Source organism: Podarcis muralis, chromosome 14, assembly GCF_964188315.1.
Source record: "Podarcis muralis chromosome 14, rPodMur119.hap1.1, whole genome shotgun sequence".
NCBI classification, from domain to species: Eukaryota; Metazoa; Chordata; class Lepidosauria; order Squamata; family Lacertidae; genus Podarcis; species Podarcis muralis.
The window spans coordinates 23,412,341-23,430,780 of NC_135668.1; the positions used below are offsets into that span (position 1 = coordinate 23,412,341).

An 18,440-nucleotide genomic window follows, 5' to 3' on the forward strand; every position below is an offset into this window, starting at 1 on the left:
CGAACTATCCGGCCGGAGAGGCAGCCCACAGCAAGTTCGGGTGAGGCCAAGCAGCTGGGGCGAGAGGAAGGAAGGAAGGAAGAGGGGCAGCTGGGAAGCAGGTCGCCTGCAAATAAAAGCAGGTAGGGCTGAATGGTGGTTGGTGGGGATGGGAGTATTAGATCAGGAGCAGCTGATCTGGAAGGGACACCCTTGAACCTGGGAGTTCTGGGTTCCCCTTCAACTGGGGGGCTCCTCTGTTCTTTGTAAGGGCTGCAATTCTAAACCCCACACTTTCCTGGCAGTAAGCCCCATTTGATTGAGTGGTACTTGCCTCTGAGTAGACCAGGCTTTGCTTTTGGAGGCGTTTGGCTCGCAATACTAAAAACCCACTTTCCTTGGGAGTAAGCCTCATTAATTCACTAGGACTTGCCTCTGAGTAGATCTGGCCAGGATCACGCTACAAGTGTTTCCTTTTATTGCTTGGGAGTGTGGGCAGAGAAGAGAATTTGCCTGGGTATTTACACACACACACACACACACACACACACACACACACACCATTTTCCATTGCAATAAACAAATGATGTGTAGGAATCTTTGCTCTTTGCTCCAGGGGCTTAGAAAGGGAGCCAGGGGTGTGTTGATGTGGAGAGTGGTTTTTCTTTTTAACTTGTACGGCTTTCTTTGAGGTGTGCAGGTAGGACTCCTCTACCCCATACACAGAACAAGGCAGAGGATGACTGAGGCATTGAAATTCAGGACTGCAGCACTTAAGACTTCCGGGGTGGAGGGTGTGTGTGTCATAGTTTGGGATGCTAACTAAAGCTTTGTTTGTGCATCTAGTAAACTAGCCCAGTAGGTTTGCGGTGCGGGGAACCTGTTGCCCTTTTGTGCTAGTCAACTAATTGAAGGGATATGGTTTTGCTTTTAAGCACATCCTGGAGTCTGTATAATACAGTCCACATTTATTCATGCTGTTTACTGCCTAATGTGTGGAGCTGCTATTGATGTGGTGCCCTCAGTGTGGGCCTTTTAAACAGAGACTCAGCAAAAAGAGCATGAGGGCTCCCAAAGAGGGCAGGGCCAGCTTACGTCAAACTGTGCTGACACACATTACCATCTAAAGGCTCTTTGTGTGCCAAATTGAGTCCAAAGTCCAAAATTGCACAACTATTTTCTACTAGGATACTTCTTTTGATCTGGTTGGAGGGTAATGGGGAATGCAGGTAGCTTTAATTGGTCCCTTCTCTCCCCCCCCCCCCCACCCTGTAGTTTAGGGCAATGTTTTTTTAAAAGCAACACCTACCTCCTCCTCCCTCTTCTTCAGCGATCACTTGTAGCCGAGTAAGATTGTCTTCCATAAACATGGTTTTAACAGTGAGTCTGTAAGACACTGTGGAGGCCAATTCTGGATCCACATCCTTCCACAGTGGGGGCATAGGTTTCTGGGCAGGAGTTGATCACTGTGAGGGTTTGCTAATTGTGCCTTCCTCTTAGTGCATTTCTCCCTTTTGTCCTGAGTTCGAGTGTCTTCAAAACCCATGACACCTTTGGTAAAGGCTGTTCTCCAACTGGAGCACTCACAGGCCAGTGTTTTCCAGTTGTCAGTGTTTACACTACATTTTTTTTTGGATTTGCCTTGAGAGAGTCTTTGATCCTCTTTTGCTGACCACCAGCATTACACTTTCTATTTTTAAGTTCAGAATAGAATAGTTGATTTGGGAGATTATAATCAGGTAGGTTAGGGCACAAATATGATACGCTGCCAAAACAATAGAAAGTTGAACAGCGATGTCCCCTTATCTGGCATCATTCTCCTGATGTACAGAGGAGAAGGCCTTGAGGGGCCTGGGAAGGAAATCCTATGCTGATGAGAGCGAGGGTGCTTTCATGCTACTTGAGAGCCTGTTGGAGGCAGCATCTGGCTGTGCTCTGTTGGAAACAGGATTTTTGGCTTGATGTGGCAGCAGGGCCCTTCTTATCTGTTCTAGTAAGTGAGAACAGCAGTAGCTCTTAATTTTCCCCAAGGATTAGATCAAAGACCTGAGAATAAGATAACCTGAACATGTGGCTCTGATTTTCCATTCTTGGATTTAAAGAAAAAAGACTACTGGGTGGGGGCAGAGTCTATGGCCCAGTCATGATTATTTATCAAGGGATGGGATAACTGAAGGTCCAAACCAATTTTGAAGGGGCTACTCTGAGCCTTCCCTGACGCAACTTGCCGGTGGACAAGTCATCAAAGCAAGGCAGGCTGTCCTGGGACATAAAGTGTTCTGAAACAGGGCGTGTAAGTTTTCAAAAGATCTTTAGCCTTGGAAGGCAGAGAGTCACTCCTGTCACGGGGATCTCTTAGCACCTGGAAGGTATGTTCAACCTTTGCTTTGGGGACGGGCTCAGTGATAAAGCCAAAGGACCCAGGTTCAATCCCTGCTGTCCTCCTGTTTGAAATGCTGGAGTGCTGTTGTCAGCTGCTGCAGACCAGGGGTAGCCAATATGGTGTCTTCTAGATGTTGCTGGATTACAACCCACATCTTCCCTGTTGCCCATGACGGCAGGGGCCAGTTGGAGTCCAACAAGGTCTGGAGCGCAGCACATTGGCTATGTCTGGTGTAGACAGTACTAAGCTATGCAGGCCAGTTGTAGAAGGCTGTTTCAGTGTTCATCATTCTATGTTCTCAGAAGCTCAGGGAGGGATGGCTGGGGAAGGGCTTTGTCTGTGGCAGTTGTGGAACTCCTTCCCCCCATCCCCAGCGGTACATCTGGCACATTCATTATCCCGATTTGACAAATGCTGAAGACACAGCTCTTTACTCTGGCATTGGACACTTGAGGTGCATATTTTTAGCACCCACTTTATTTCTGTAAGTTGTTTTAAACTGTTTTTAACACTGTGTTTTAATTGTTGTTACCCGTCCTGGGACCTTAGAGTAAAGATAATGATGGTGATGATAGTTTATAAGTATGTACAATGAGATAATATGTATTTAAATACCAAAAAAAAAATATTGCAGGTTTCCCCCCCCCCCCTTAATCCAGATTGTTCTGACCATTTTCTGCAGCAGATTTGTGGATGAACTAAATGCAGAACTGATATGGAATAGACCAGACATAGGTTGATGTCTCCATCCCTTCTCATAACCGTGTATGAGATGCAGGAAGCTACAGAAATAGCCAAAAGGGAAAGTGCTTTTTGAGGTTTCAGTATTGAAGATGATAAAAAGAAAGAAGGTTGTCAGAGTATGAGTCACAGCAAAATCTAAAGGATGGGCACGGTCTGAGTCCCTGTCCTAGAGCTTACTTAGCATAATGAGTAATCTGAACCCTTCTGCCATGGCTGCTGAGCTAAGCTTCATCTGTGGCATCCCAGATTCCCAACTGTTGTTAAGGTATATTGCTCATTTTATGATCATTTAAAATAATAATACTCCAAATGCTTTGTGTTGTGTTGCAGAGGTTTTTGTAAAGCATGAGGCTGAGTGAGGCACTGACTCAGCCCTTCCAGGCTCCTGCCAGCATCCGAAAGTTCTCAAGCAGCCAAGTTTACCTGTTCAGAAGCAGGCCGTCAGATTCGGATGACTCCTCGTCAGAGGAGGAACTTGACGTCATGGAATTGCGAGCGAGGGGGAAGGAGCAACGGAGGCGCAAGGCTGCCGCAGAGAAAGTTGGGGATGTGGTTCTGCTAGAACGCCAAGTTAGCAAAGACGACAATCTGAACAAATTGGCACTGCAGTATGGATGCAAAGTAAGAAGTAGCTTCCTTGGAAGCGATTGATGACGTCCGTGGTGGGGGTTTTGTTTTGTTTTTACATTTCTGGCTCAGAGCCTTGCAGGGCTAAGGAAGAGCACTCTGTTCTGCTCCATGGACAGGCAAGATGGGGGAAGGCATCTCCTATCCAAGGGCAGCCTTTGACAACCAAGTCAAGCTGAGAGTTTCCAGGCTTGCATGCCAATCATTTTGTTGTTTGGGTGGCCGAGGAGTAACAACTGTTTAGCTGTTGTAACTCATCTGGTAAAAATAGCTGGGTGAAACGGCTTTGAAGTTGGAACGAGAGTGTCAGCTGGAAAAAAAGGTAGCCAGTTATGGATTGCTGAATTCTGTGTACTTGGGGAAAGAGTAGCTCAGTGGCAGAGCAGCTGATTTTCATATAGAAAGCCTCAGGTTCAGTCCCCAGCATTTCCAGGTAGGCTTGTGGAGCTGCAGTCAGGCAGTGTGGCCAGTTCTGAGCCAGATGGACCAATGGTCTGACTAGGCAGGCAGCAGCTTCCTATGTACTTGGGTTTGCAGGAGAGGATGTTTGCTCCCTGTCCCATCAACAGCATAGGATGCTGCCTTTTAGCGCATCTGACCATTTGCCCAGCCTCAAGGAACTCAAGGCTACATCCCTCAGAAACTGCTCAGCTCCCAACATCTCTGTCCATTGGCCATGCTTGCAGGGGCTGATGGGAGTTGTAGTTCAGCAACACCTGGCAGGCCAAACGTTCCCCACACCTGTTCTAAATGGAGATCATTATCCCAGCTGGTCACTGCATTGGATCTGAACTGATTTTGTGTGAGTATGGCTGTTGTCTTAAACTGCTTCTATGTATGTGTTTTAAAAATTGTTTCTATATATGCAGTTGTTTTTATATATGAAACTCTTTCATATATTCCAGTGTGGGCCAAACTTGGGTCTCCAGCTGTTTTTGGACTACAACTCCCATCATCCCTAGCTAACAGGACCAGTGGTCAGGGATTACGGGAATTGTAGTCCCCAAACAGCTAGAGACCCAAGTTTGGCCAGCACTGATATATGCATTTACTATATTATTGCACATTGTTTCAGGTGTCCCCTTAGAAGCGATTCATGAAGTGATTGTTTGCATTAGAAGGAGCTGCTTATATACAATGAAAAAAGAGCTCAATAACTGACTTCCCACCCCATCTCCCCTTTCTGAATTCTCTTAGGTTGCAGATATCAAGCGGGTCAACAACTTCATCCAGGAGCAAGACTTGTATGCGCTAAAATCCATCAGGATTCCGGTCAAGGTCAACGGCATGTTAACAGAGACCCAGGAAGCGTTGCTGCCTGCCCAGAGAGCTGGTCTGTTGTTACCTGCTGAACCGTCTGGGTCCAAAGAGGGAGACGGCAGCTCCAAAGACACCGAGCAAATCGATCAGTATTTCAGAGGGATCGACCAGGACATTGAGAAGGCAACTCTGCTGGATGTCTCCCCAAGCACAGACTATTGCATCGAAAAACCAAACCGGTCACCTTCAGGGAGGAAGGAAATCGGTGCTGGAGCAGACTGTGGGATCCAGTGGTGGAATGCAGTTTTCATTATGCTCCTCGTAGGAATCATTTTGCCAGTGTTTTATATTGTCTATTTTAAAACCCAACAGCTGGAAGTGACTACTACCTCCAACACAACTCTTCCTGTGAACAACACTGACGGGTCAGTGAGGGGGACACCCGTCCTCCCTGTGCTTAAAGAACCTCTGCCCACTATCCAAACCCACAGAGGAGGAGACTTCCTTCCGTCAGGGGGATGACTCTGTCTGTTACCCCACCCCTCAAAAAGTGGAGGGGAGTCTCTTAGCTTTGAAATAATGTTGTGGGATGAGCCAACAACAGATCAGTTGCTTCTTAAGTTGATAGGAGCTCAACTTGGAAATGAGATCAAGGAAGACCAGGACAGAGCAAGACATGGACAGTGGCTGGTCAGTCACAAAGGGAATGGTGGGCTGGCTCACTTTTAAACAGCAAAAGGGGGTGCAAGTGAGGGTGCAGAACCTGAACCCTCTTGTAGGTTGTGTGCTCCCCAGTACCAGTCTTCAGCCAGATATCAGAAGCAGACTCAGCTGGGGGAAGGGCACCTAGGGAGAAGGTTCTGCACTCCTCCCCTGTGCACCCTTTTTGCTCTAAAAATTTTGGCCACATTTGCACCTTACATTCTAGTTGGGGCTTCCCCCAAGGCATCCTGGGAGCTGTAGTTTGTTAAGGGTGCTGAGAGTTGTTAGACCACCATGATTCCCTTCATAGAGCTACAATTCTGAGAGTTCGCTGGGAAGAACCATTGATTGTGAAGCCAGCCTGAGAATGGTAGCTCTGTGAGGGGAATTGCAGGTGGTGTCTCTTAACAACTCTCACCATCCTTGACAAAATTACAGCTCCCAGGTTTCTTTGGAGGCTCGTTAAAGCGGTATGACAGCACTTTAAGGTGGAGATGTGATCATATCCCCCCTTGTGTTATTGGGGGCAAATCTCATTTTATGCTTGCTGCCTCTTTCAAGACTCTGAGGTTTGGTCTTTCTGAGGAAACAGGCCTAGCCTATCACCTGGGCTATATAGATATATATTTAAATTAACTGCCGGTTTATTAAAAGTCATCTTGTCTTAAATGGCAGGAGCAGCTCCAGTCTTCCTTTGCATACAATAAAGCTTCCTTCGCATATACACTTCTGCTAAAAAAGAAGAGAAGAACCTAGTCGTCATCTCAAGCTTGGTTTACACATACACAAATACATGGGAGATACAAGGTTTAAGATTTCTATTTTACTTGCATCGCCTCCTCTTTCTCTAATGAGCTCAGGGTGGTGTTGCTGGTAATCTTCATCCTCTCTCCTCCCCATACCACACACTCTCCACCGTCACTGCTTAGGGAAGGGCTGTAGCTCAGCGATAAAGAGCCTCTGCTTTGCCTGAAGAAGGTGCCTGGTTCATCTCTAGGTAGGGCTGGGAAAATTTGCCTGAAGAACCACAGTCAGTCTGTGAATAGCACTGAACAAGATGGACCAATTGTCTGATGCACTATGCCCTTTCTGACGAGGCTGTTGTAGCCACTGCTGAACTAAATGACGGCTATTCCTTTTAGGACAGATGCAAAGGTTAAAGGGGAGAGCCAGTGGATTGGAGTGGTTAGTGTGTTGGACTAGGACCTGGCAGACCAGGGTTGAAATTCTTGCTCAGCCACGAAGTTCCCTGGGTGACCTTGGGCCAGCCACTGCCCCTCAGCCTGAGCCTACCCTACGTAAAAGGCTTGCTATGAGAGTAAAACAGGGAGGAAGAGAATATAGGCCACCTTGAGAGCTATTTGGAGAAAAGGTGGGGTATACAAGGCAAGCAAAGAGTCGTATGTGGGCACTCCTGCCCCATTTTTCTCATAGCAAGCACCAGGGCTAAGACCCCAAGCCCAGTGGGAGGGAATCTCCTCCCTCCTGAATACAGATGGTGGAGACTCCTCCCATTTTCACATTGGCTCCTTTTGCAAGTTTGACTTCAGTGCCTTCAGCCGTATGTTTCTACCCATTGCTCCCAGAGGTCCTTCTGGTAAGATGGCAAACACAAAAGGCAGAAAAGAAAATCTATTTTTTCAAGGCTGCCTTTCCCAAACTAGCAGGTGTGGCCATAACCAATGTGGAGCCCTCTAGCTGTTTGCTTATTTATTGTTAGATTTAAACATCACCTTTCCTCTAAGGAGCTCAGAGTGGCATAAAGAGCGGTCCTGCTTTCTATTTCATCCTCACACCAAGAATGGGAGGTAGGCTGGGCCTAGAGGCAGTGACTAGTGGCCCACTGCCTTCCTGGACTCAATTCCCATCATTCCCAACAACTGGCTGTGCTAGCCGAGACTGATGGGAGTTGTAGTCCCAACAAGAGATGGAAGGACATCATGTTGGTTATCCCTAAAGCAATTCAAAATGGCTCTCACATTGGAAGTGTTCTCTCCCCCCCCCCCCCCCGGTGTAGCTACTGTATATTGTGTTGTTCTTTTTGTACATGATGCACTGGGAGAGCACTGCCCCGAAAAGCAGTTTTATAGATGCTTTGAATGACTATAACTGAGTGAACAGTATTGTAGCCCAAAGTAGTTACCTGCCTGTTCCTGTGGCTGAGCAGGGCCTCTTCAGACCAGCAAAAGCTATTAGCACCTACGTTTTCTTTACTTCTCTCCATAAAGCATTAATTTGGGAATGGGGCAGGACACACACACACACACACACACACACACACACACTTTAATCACTCCCAAAGTCTTAACTCCATGCCCATGGAAACTGGCAAAAGCTCATCGTAATGGAAAACAGGCTAAATCTGTTTCAGCTGCAGATCTTTCAGACAGCAAAACACGACACTCCCTAAATGTTCGGGCCAGAGCACAAAGTATTAATTTCCATTCCACCTCTCTCACAGCAAACCTGACAACACATTTACAACAAAGAGGAATTTGGTCCAGAACAGTATGGCAGGGCGGAAGGTGAGGACTGTGTTCAGAAAACTCTGCAAGAAGCCCCCTTTTTATTCTGTGATATCAATCAAATAGCTATAAAGAAAAACAAACAAGACTTTTAAGATAGGAAATCCAGAGCAGTGACCTTTAAAAATACTTGCATGGAGTTTCTCATGTTGGCTAGACACATGTCAATCCCAGCCAAGGATCAGGCATGACTCACCAAGCTTCTCTGTCTTGCAATGTGTTGTTTTTTTAAGGGGTTCAGCAATAGAGTCTGGACTCAGCACAGCTCCATACAGAAAAAAGAGAATACACGAATGGCTGAAGAAATCAGCTTCCTGACAATCTCAGCTTTCATTTTAAAAAGCTTCTAGTCTTTGTGGCAATAATTTATCATATTATTATTTATACCCCACCCATCTGGCTGGGTTTCCCCCAGCCACTCTGGGTGGCTTACAGCATATATAAAAGACTGTACATCATCAGACATTGAAAATTAAGTGGGGGACATATCTAGTGGTTTAGGCTTCAGTGTCCTTGCCCTTCCAACAACTAGCAAAAATAAATATTAAAAAGTTTGCATAATGTATGCAGGCCACATAATTCAGATTTTCTTGGTGGAGAATCCCGATTACTTTAGCACAGAAATTTAAGGGCAGAGTACACATAGGGAACTATAAGAGAACATTTGAGAGGCATCCTTATGCCAGTCTAGAGCAGAGGGTAGCAGTGGCCATGCCCTCCAGCTGTTTGGAGTACAGTGCCCATTGAGGCTGGGTGGTATAACAATATATCGTCCAAAATCAGTTTGAAGTCCACATCATGGTAAGCTTCATAACAGTTGGCATGGTGATATCACGATGTGTACATGTGCTATGTAAGAAAACAAGATGTGGGGAAACCGTAATCGGGTCATCACCATAGCTGTCAATGTTTCCCTTTTTAAAAGGGAAATTCCCTTATTCAGAATAGGATTCCTCGCAAGAAAAGGGAAAAGTTGACAGCTATGGGTCATCACTTCTCTCATGATTCCTGCCACCCATGTTGCTCTGTACTATAAATAACAGCTGTAACAGTATGTTAAAGGTAAGTAAAAATGTATCAGTTTTAGACTCTTAAGTAGTAGCAGCTGCCTGGACATTTCCCCATTCGCCTCTACATAGTTCCGTCCTTATTTCAGACAGCAGTATATCGCAATGTTTAGCTGGTGACATATCACGATGTTGAAAACCAGACATTGCTCAGCCCATCAAGTGACCACTGACTATAGCCTAAGACAGGAATAGCCAATGTGCTACCCTCCATGTGTTGTTGGGCTACAATTCCCACCAGCTTCTGCATACCAGTGGGTGGGGATTTCAAGGGGGGGGGGTTGCACTTGCATCCTGCTTATGGGTTCCCATAGGCATCTGCTTGGCCACTGTGAGAATAGGATGCTAGACTAGATGGGCTTCTTATGTTCTTAAATACTATGTTCAAAGTTAGAGCAATTGGATTTATTTCAGTTTTAATACAAAAAGTTTATGGTCTCTGGCAGAGAACTTGGGTTTTGGTTTTGGTTTGGTTTGGTTTGGTTTTTGAAAGAACATTTAGTATACCAAAGTGGAGGATACTTCCTATTGGAAAAGTTATGCCCGATGCTTCCTTGTTTCCTACTCACAGGGGCCACAAATCTTGTAAATAATGTTAAGTGCTTTGTTCCAGCTCTGTTCAGGATCTTAGAACTTTATTAGTTAACACAAAGTTGCACAAAATTCAGGTTTAGGTGGTAAAAAAAAAAAAAGAGTCAACATACAGGCATTTGTGAGAGCTAAGAAAAACAACAGTGAATTGATTTTAAGCATCTGTAGCTACACTCTTGAATATTTTTAGCCCAAGGAACTCAACAAATTTTCTGGAGCCACTAATAAATCCAGCCTCCTCTTCATGCCAGGAAGTAAAGCTAACACGTAGGTGAAGGTGAGAGCAAGAATCAGCTTTTCTAAAAAGGTATGATTCAGTCCAAAGAAACCAAAGTCATTTTCAGTGGTGAAGTTTAAAACTAGGCCAGCAGAAAGCATCTTTCGCCACCTACTGAATAACAGAGGCACTGATGAACAAATGGACACAGGAAGGGTGTGTCTATTAGTTCATGCAGGTGTAGTCTACCACATGTTCCAGATAAAAACAGGTTTATTTTTATATCATTCAAGTAGGCCCCACCATGTCTGCATAACATGTTAAAAGGTGTTTTTTTTAAAAAAAAAGTTGGGGGAAATTGAGTGACAACACAAGGAAGACTGCTTGCCTTTGTAAAAATTCCCTCTTCTATACAACTACTTAAAAGCAAACTGGGGTGGGGGGGTGGGGAGCAGACAAAATTCACTGCACAGGCAACTGATTTATTTATTTTTTTAACCTAGGCATCTGGGCAGAAAAGGGGGATAAGTATGAACCTTGGAAACAAATGTTGAAGACCAGGATTAAAAGCTAGTCATGCATTTGGGGGAAAAGGTGAAAGAAGCAGAGAATCCAAGGAGCTCCAGATGTTGAACCACCAATTCCCATCAGCCCCAGCCAGCATGGCCAATGGTTAGGGGATGATGGAAACAACAGTACAAGAACATCTGGAGGGCCACTCCTCTTTAAACAGTGAAGTTTAAGCCAGAAGGAAACACTTTTTATTCCATCTTGTTTTACCTGGCTCACAACTGGAATGCAGGGTGGGATACACCTTCAAATATATGCAAGTGCTTCATTTGTACCTGTAAGCCTGGATCTTTACGGGCAAGGAAAGAGGACCAAATCCAAGTTTAGGTGCTGACCGAAGGGAAAAGATTTGAGAGCTTCAGTTTAAATATGAGAGAGAGTCCGATATACACAGTAAAAGCCAGTATTTTTACTTTAGTGAATGCAAGATACAAATATTTTACAACAACTTCTAGCTTTTTCTTAACCATTTGATAAAAAGTTCACTAGAATATTTATTGTATAATGAAGAAAAAAACACCACATTCAGGGAAAAAGATTAACTTAATTTTTTTTCTTAAAGATTCGTCTCAAAGATGGCAACAAAGTCCAGCTTGTGCCGCCAGACGGCTTTAACCGCAAACAGCTTCGTCTGTGAACTGTTGACTACAAACATTTACCAAATACATATATTTTTTTCTTATTTTAAAAAAAGCTTTTCTTTTTAAATATAGCAAAGCAGTGTTTTCTTGCACAGCAAAGTGAGGAAATTTCCCAATATTTTTTTTTTAAAGTCTTTTCACATTCTAAATTTTAAACTTCTTCCCATGGTTGATTTGGCAGGAGTCATTTATGTTCCTTATTTACTATATATTTCTTGTGCGCACAGTAGACTTGTCAATGCATTAGTGTCCTTTATAGTTTAAAGGCTAAAGCATTTCCAACATGCCTTACTTCTTTTTTTAAAAAGAGAGATACCAGGTACGAACAAGTCAGTATTGCTATGTCCACCATATGCAACATTTGACCCCAATTCTAGCAATCTGGATTTGCACAAGATTTAATCCAATTGCAACCTTCAATTAAAATGCCATTGATTCTACTTACACTTTATTTATTTTTACTGTCACAATATTCCATGGTTCTAAAAATAAAAGGGGTGCGTGTCTTTGAATAGCTTCATTGTACAAGCTGCTGTTGAATTTGCAAAAGCTGAATCTTAGCAAGATTGGTACAGCCCTCTTAAAGAGCCAGTAGCACCTCAGAACCTGTTAAGGAAAGAGGTTGAGATTGTCGCTTCTTTGAAAGCACTTCCCAGCCCAAAGCACCCTGCATTTGAAAAGCTAACAGGACCGGCGTGGCAATTTCTCCCAAATGGGGAGTGTGGCACAGGAGCTCTTCCAAGCAACAATTCCCCTGACGCAGAAACCACACCATGTATTTCCCTTCGCATCTGGAATGGCTTAAAACAGTTGCCCTAAAAACCTTGGGCTTAAGGGGACTGAGAGATATAAAGCTACTTTGGGCATAGCAAAGGACCTGCAGGCGCCCAGTATGATTTTTCAGCAAGTTTAAATAGCACCTTCTTCTGTCTCCCCGACCTCTGCCCTGCAATGATATAGCGTAACTCCCTTCATATTGCAAAAAATGGTTTTCTAAGAAGCATGAGGTACTTTTGCTCAGAAACTGGAGCTTGTTTGAGACTCTGGCCAAAGTGGGACCCTCAAAAGCCTCTGCTGCCACATTAGCTACAACACTTGGGGCTATACCCCATGCTCTGTCTACTAGCACAAAGTTTCTGGTGCTAGCAGGTGGAATTTGATGCAGCAGTTGCGCTAGCAGAAACTTGTTCGCAACAGACGTCGCAATCTATTGCACAACCAAATTACAAGCAACCTGCTTACGAATTCTCTTGCGCAACAACATTTTACCAGTTGGGGGGGGGGGGAAGCATACTGCTAAGTGACTTTTAACTTTGTGCCTTGCAATATTAAGGTTTTTATTCAATGGAGCAGTGCAGTGGGCCTGGGGAAGGGGGCTCATCAGTGTACCAGCCTAAAGGCATTCTGGGCCGTTATGGGGCCAGGTGCTTCAGTGCAAAATCTAGTATTTGGTACGAAGGAATAGCAAATGACAGCATAGAAACACTGACTCGCTCCCATGCCAAAGTACAGGACAGAGCTGCGCACACACACAATCCTCTGCCCTGCTGCAACTATCTTTATCTCTAAGACCACTGTGTAAGACTTTCAAAACATCTAGAGTTACATTATTAGTGTTAATTATATAAAAAAAGTCAGCATGTTTTGTTTTCATGATGTAAAGCTCTTTTGCAGGAGACAATGGATAGGACCTGATCCTGGAACAAGGAGATTAGCTGAAAGTTAACAGTCTGACCCTAAGAACGGATTATTATTATTTCTTTAAGAAAGAAAGAAAGAAAATTGGCCGGCTCGATTCAAGTACAAAGCCAAAACTATATATTTTTCTTTTCTTTTTTTAACGGGGGAAAAAGTTGATGTAACTCGTTACAAACCTGCATAGGAATAAGAGACTATTGGGATACAGTCAGCAAAGCCATCTCATTAAGGCACACAAGAAATCAGACAGTAAATGTGAAATGAAGAACTCCCATTCAAATGTACAGCAAAGTTCATGTAGGTGCATAAATAGTGCAGGAGAATCATACCAATCTGAAGCATCAAAAGGATCTATGAAGCGGTGGTGTGGTTTCTGTGTTAAGTGTGATTTTTTTGGGGTGGGGGGGAGGGAGGAAGCTGACAGACCACTGGGACATTTTCTGCTCTACCCTATCCAGACAGAAGTAACAGTACCTAGTGTGCATTAGTTCCTCAAAATGCTTCTAAGAAAGAGAGATCCTAGAAGCTTATGCATTTACAGAACCCTTAATGAAAACTAAATCGGAGCCAGCTATAATCCACCACCAGTTTGTACAGTTTTTACATAAGGTGGGGAAGAATTATAGGTGAAATGAATTATACAGGGCATAGTTTTGCCCATACCTTGCTTATCTTTAAAAATAAATAACTAGGGCAGCCACTTGAGGATATATTACAGAAAAAATAAATTGAGAGCTCCTATTCAACTCTTGGCTCTTGCTTAGTTTTATTGATATTTTGCCAAAAGTTAGAGAGAGTTTATGTTGTTTTAAATCCAGATTTCTAAGTAACAAAGGCTTTACTTTCTCCTATAATAGGTTAAGGGCTTGGGGGGGGATAGTTCAGCTACTGCATGTGTTACTTTGGCATGCACGGCCAATATATGCTCATTAAGACCAAGCCAAATGCAACAGTATATTAAACGTTAAGTGCACATGTTTTTGCTTTATTATAGATTTTGTATTCTCATTTTGTATTTTTCTGTTGTGAACCGCCCTGGGCTCTTCGGATGAAGGGTGGTATGCAAATTTAATAAAGAATAATAATAATAAATATCAATGGGAGCAGTTCTCCTAATGCAAACAGCAGCTTTGGAAGAGTCAAGAACTGCAACAGGAGAGAGGGGTTTATAATCCTACCTCTACCAATTTGAATGCTTTAAAACAGGGGTCCCCAAACTGCAGCCCATGGGCCAGAAGCAGTCCATGGAGACCATTTAACCGGCCCATGAGCCACCCCCGAACCGAGCTGCCCACTAGGCGAGTCCCCGCGTGCTACGCTAAACCAGCACAGCAGGGACTCTCTTCCCCGGCTCCAGAAATTGCTTCTGTGCATGTCTGCAGCACCAGAAATCGCTTCTGCGCATGCCCAGATGCCGGAAATCACTTCTGTGCAGGCATGATTTTCGGTGTCTGGGTATGCACAGAAACAATTTCCGGCGCCGCGGACATGCACAGATGTGATTTCCGGCATTGCACTGCACCGGCCCGGCCCGAGAAGGATCTCCATGGGAGTGATCCGGCCCATGCCCGGTAAGCCTGGCCGACGCCTGCTTTAAAACGTGTGCACATCAAAATGCAAGGACACGTTCAACACCATATCTAGTTTGGCCCTAAAGATGTAGCATGTACATACTCAAATATGCATCACAAAACATGTTTGGTTATGTAAACATGCCACAGGGATCTGCTGGCCTACTGTTGCTCCCTGCAGTTAGATGTTTCAGAAAACGTGTTGTTTCCACAGGTATCATGAGAAGCAGAGCTCTCAAGCTGTGATTGTAGAATCAGCGCCCCCTACCCGCCACACATGCAAAGCACTGACCAGCCACATCACTTGAGGTGGTGCTCTATTTAAAGGATACCGAGCATTAAGAAAAGGAAACTTCTGAAACACTTTGTCCCCAACCCACACACCACTTCAAAACCCTTTTATTTTTTGCTTCTGATGTATGTTTCTGCTACTTCAGCATGAACAATAAGGTAATCTTCCCCACCCCCAAAGAGGCAGTTTTAAAATAACAGGTTGTAACCACCTTAATTCTACTCAGGATAGACCCACTGAAATTAGTTGACTTTAAAGTCAGCCATGTCAATTTCAAACCAGTCAACTCTGAGTATGATTAACCTTGGCAACAACCCACAGCCTTTACCCCCCCCCCCCCAAAATGCATTTTATTTTCTATTTATGCAGGATGAACTTAACACCAGGTTTTCTGGATGGGATTGGAAGGGTGGGTATCACTTTGCTATCTATATACATATATTTATATATGTATATATACACACATATATGTATATATATATTTATAAAATGTATTATGAAGCCTTACCATACAGCACAAAAATGTTTTAACACACATTCACCACCAGTGAGTGGGGAACGGCCCCTTTTTAAACACCCTCTGAAAAAATCTGGATAATATTAATTAAAATCCAAAAGGAAGTACAGTATATTGAACAAAATAGTAAATATTAAACAGTGAATACTCTACTTAATAAGGACCTCGCCTTTTTTTTTCTTCAAGTTGGCGTCAATCCACAAAAATATACTTTTTTAATCTGGCGAACGTACAATACATAGGTACTTACACCAAAAGGTGATAATATATTTAAGATGCTATATACACAAAGTTTGGCTCAAATTTTAAATTTACATATAGAATAATAAGTATTCATGGCTTATTTTTCCCCAAGGTTCTGCCTGCAAGATTTTTTTTTTCTTCCTCCCCTAAAAACAAAAGACCAAAAAAATAGACAATCAAAAAACAAAACTATATTCTACAAAAAAAAAGCGCGACACCATACAGCTTTGGCTTATATAAATAATTCATAGCAGAATGTGTTCAAAAGTACTGTATATAACTTTCTATATAGTCTTAGAGAAGGGTATGGTTTCTTTAATAAAAAATATACACAAGCTAAAATTGTTTTTCTCTATTTTTTTAAAAAGGTAGGAGGAACGTAAGAAAGATTTCAAACATTTTCCAATTATAACTTAATATATTAAAATTTTCTTTACGGACTATCTTCTAGTCTAATATCTTTTGAATATTCCATGCACGTTCTTTGTGTCTCTCTTTCACACTTGGTAAAAGGGAAAAAAGGGGGATACCCTTAATTTGACCCAGTATAGTTTTGCACGTGCAAATACAGGTGTTGGGGTTTTCTTGTTTTGTTTTCAACATTGCCAGCCCTTCTCCATGCACCCTTTCGTAAGAGAGAGAGAGACCCATGCTTGATTGGGTAATATAAAGGTCATTCTATGTACAGTATTGCTTTCTTTTTCTACGGCTCTGCTGCTACAAAGCGTACTCTTAACTACAGGGGACAGTACGGCTGTTGGAAAACACACACACACAGGAACACGACTACAGGCGAGCCCTCACGCCTCGGCCATCTAGTTTGGTAGATTACATACGGGTACGACATTTATTTTGCAAAACAGGTTACATTATTCAAGGAGCAAAGTCCAGGTTAAGTGCCAGACTAGACCAAAACCTAGGAAGGGTTCTTTTCTGTTATACTGTGTTTTAAAAACCACGGGGCATCTGCAGCTATAGGAGGAGTTGGTATTTAAGTGCCTGCTGATTTTGTGTGTGAGGGAGAGAAAGAGAGAGTATGTGTGCCTTGCTTCACACACTCACACATGTATATGTATACAAAGATATATATATTTATATATATGCATGTATGTATATACATATAAATATTTCTTTCATGTCCTTATTTATAAATTTAGATATGTCAGGACTGTCCATTGGGATAACTCAAAAGTAGAAACGGAAGGGAGAAAGGGAGAATGGGAAGCTTATGTCACCCAAGTATCCATTCTCATCCGCTTTACGGTCGGGCTCTCTCTGTCTTCTGAATTGGGGGGCCTTCCCAGTCCAACCGGCGAGTGGAAGTCACTCCTCGGGTCCTCCCGGTCGCTGCCATCGTACGAACTGCTGGAGCTACTGAGACTGTCGACGGGAGAGCGGCCCATTTCCTGACGTGATTGTTGCTGAGGTTGCTGCTGTTGTTGTTGCTGCTGCTGCTGGGGGAACGCGGATGGGGTCACCCGGTCTCGAGGAGGCGAAATTGGCTCGGACTTGATGTTAATGTTTTGGTTGGTGTTAATAGATAAGTTGGAACCCTGAGATAACTGGCTTCCAGTCCTAGTAAAAAATTAAAACCGGAGGTGGGGTGGGAGGAGGAAAGCAACGTTATTTATAGGGCTTCACAGAGATGAGCTATAAGCAAGGCACAGCCCCGTCACCCAAACTTTCAGAAAGGCAAACACAAAAGGAAACGGCAGGGGGAAAGGAAAAGCAGCAACGCTGGACAAGACTGAGAACAAATCTGGCTGCATGTACGCAGGTTTTAACATACCCTTCTGTTCCAAAAGACAATGGGCTAGTTTGCAGGCAACGCTAAACCATGGCTTGGCATTACATGCCTGAGCCTCTGAATGCCCCCACCCTTCCCTTTCCACTGTGTGACCAGAAAGACAAGCACATAGAGATTCCGTTCTGCTTTCCCCAATTTCTGGCTTGTTGGTATGTTTGAACAGAAGTGTGGTTTAAAAAATAAACTCTAGTATGTTAAAACAAATCAAGGTTTGAAGTTAGCTTATTTTGCAACTGACCAACTGCATTCCTCCTGGTTGTGCAGGAAGAGGGCTGTAGCTCAGTGGTAGAGCATCTGTTTTGCATGCAAAAGGTCCCAGGTTTAAGCCTCAGCACCTACATGTTTCTTTAATTTCTTTTATTCAAGAAAATTTATATACCGCTAGAATGTAAGGAAAACCTCTGAAGTAGAGTTGGGAATGTCCCTTGCTTGAAAGCCTGGAGAGCCACTGCCAGTTGGTGAAGACAGTACTGACCTAGATGGACCAGTGGCCTGTCTCAGTATAAGGCAGCTTCCTATATTCCTATGAGGGGAGGTGGGAGTTTTTGAGTCCAAGGCTTTGATGAGACTCACAGAGGCTATTGCACCTAACCCTAAGTCATGGTTTAGCATTGCGTGCAAACCAGGCCAATTGCTATGCACAACAGGTGTTCATGCACCACCCAGATTTATGATGCTGAGACAGTCCAGGACAGTGCATTATTATCCAACCAATGGAGCAAGATTTATATACCACTTAATTAAAAAAAATTATTAAGCGGTTTACATAAAATACTCATTAAATAGATAAAAACAGACTTTAAAAACAGCACACTATAAAATTTATCAAAATATAGATACAATCAACAGTTTTAGAAACAGGTGTATGTAATAAAATAATGTTGCCCTTTGGTGTTTTAGCCACTACAGAACAAGCTACACTGCTGCAATCCAAAACAACCCATCCAGTCAACTGCCAGGAGCAGCTCCCAACATAGAGGGTGCAGAGGGTGCCTGAGATCACTCA

General features: G+C 43.5%; 2 protein-coding genes across 12 annotated transcripts in view; one reads left to right on the forward strand and one right to left on the reverse strand.

The window, feature by feature from the left end:
• The first annotated feature begins 9 nt into the window (after nucleotides 1-9).
• On the forward strand, nucleotides 10-6,364 carry LYSMD4 (LysM domain containing 4). 3 transcript variants are annotated; one of them, XM_028706717.2, is made up of 3 exons: nucleotides 10-122; nucleotides 3,439-3,727; nucleotides 4,931-6,364. In XM_028706717.2, exons 2-3 carry the CDS (start codon nucleotides 3,452-3,454, stop codon nucleotides 5,513-5,515), a joined length of 861 nt encoding a protein of 286 aa, XP_028562550.2. In that variant the 5' UTR covers nucleotides 10-122; nucleotides 3,439-3,451; the 3' UTR covers nucleotides 5,516-6,364. The 3 variants fall into 3 exon arrangements, with proteins under 3 accessions (XP_028562550.2, XP_028562551.2, XP_028562552.2); XM_028706718.2 differs by lacking the exon at nucleotides 10-122 and adding an exon at nucleotides 1,244-2,348 and having other exon boundaries at nucleotides 3,437-3,727; XM_028706719.2 differs by lacking the exon at nucleotides 10-122 and adding an exon at nucleotides 2,368-2,846 and having other exon boundaries at nucleotides 3,437-3,727.
• Nucleotides 6,365-11,052: 4,688 nt separating this feature from the next.
• Nucleotides 11,053-18,440, reverse strand: part of MEF2A (myocyte enhancer factor 2A) — a 94,860-nt gene continuing 87,472 nt past the window's right edge. For all 9 annotated transcript variants that reach the window (XM_028705211.2, XM_028705213.2, XM_028705209.2 and 6 more), the window contains one exon: nucleotides 11,053-17,202. In XM_028705211.2, coding sequence (XP_028561044.2) covers nucleotides 16,854-17,202 — 349 coding nt within the window. In that variant the 3' untranslated portion in view covers nucleotides 11,053-16,853. The remainder of the gene's footprint in view (nucleotides 17,203-18,440) is intronic.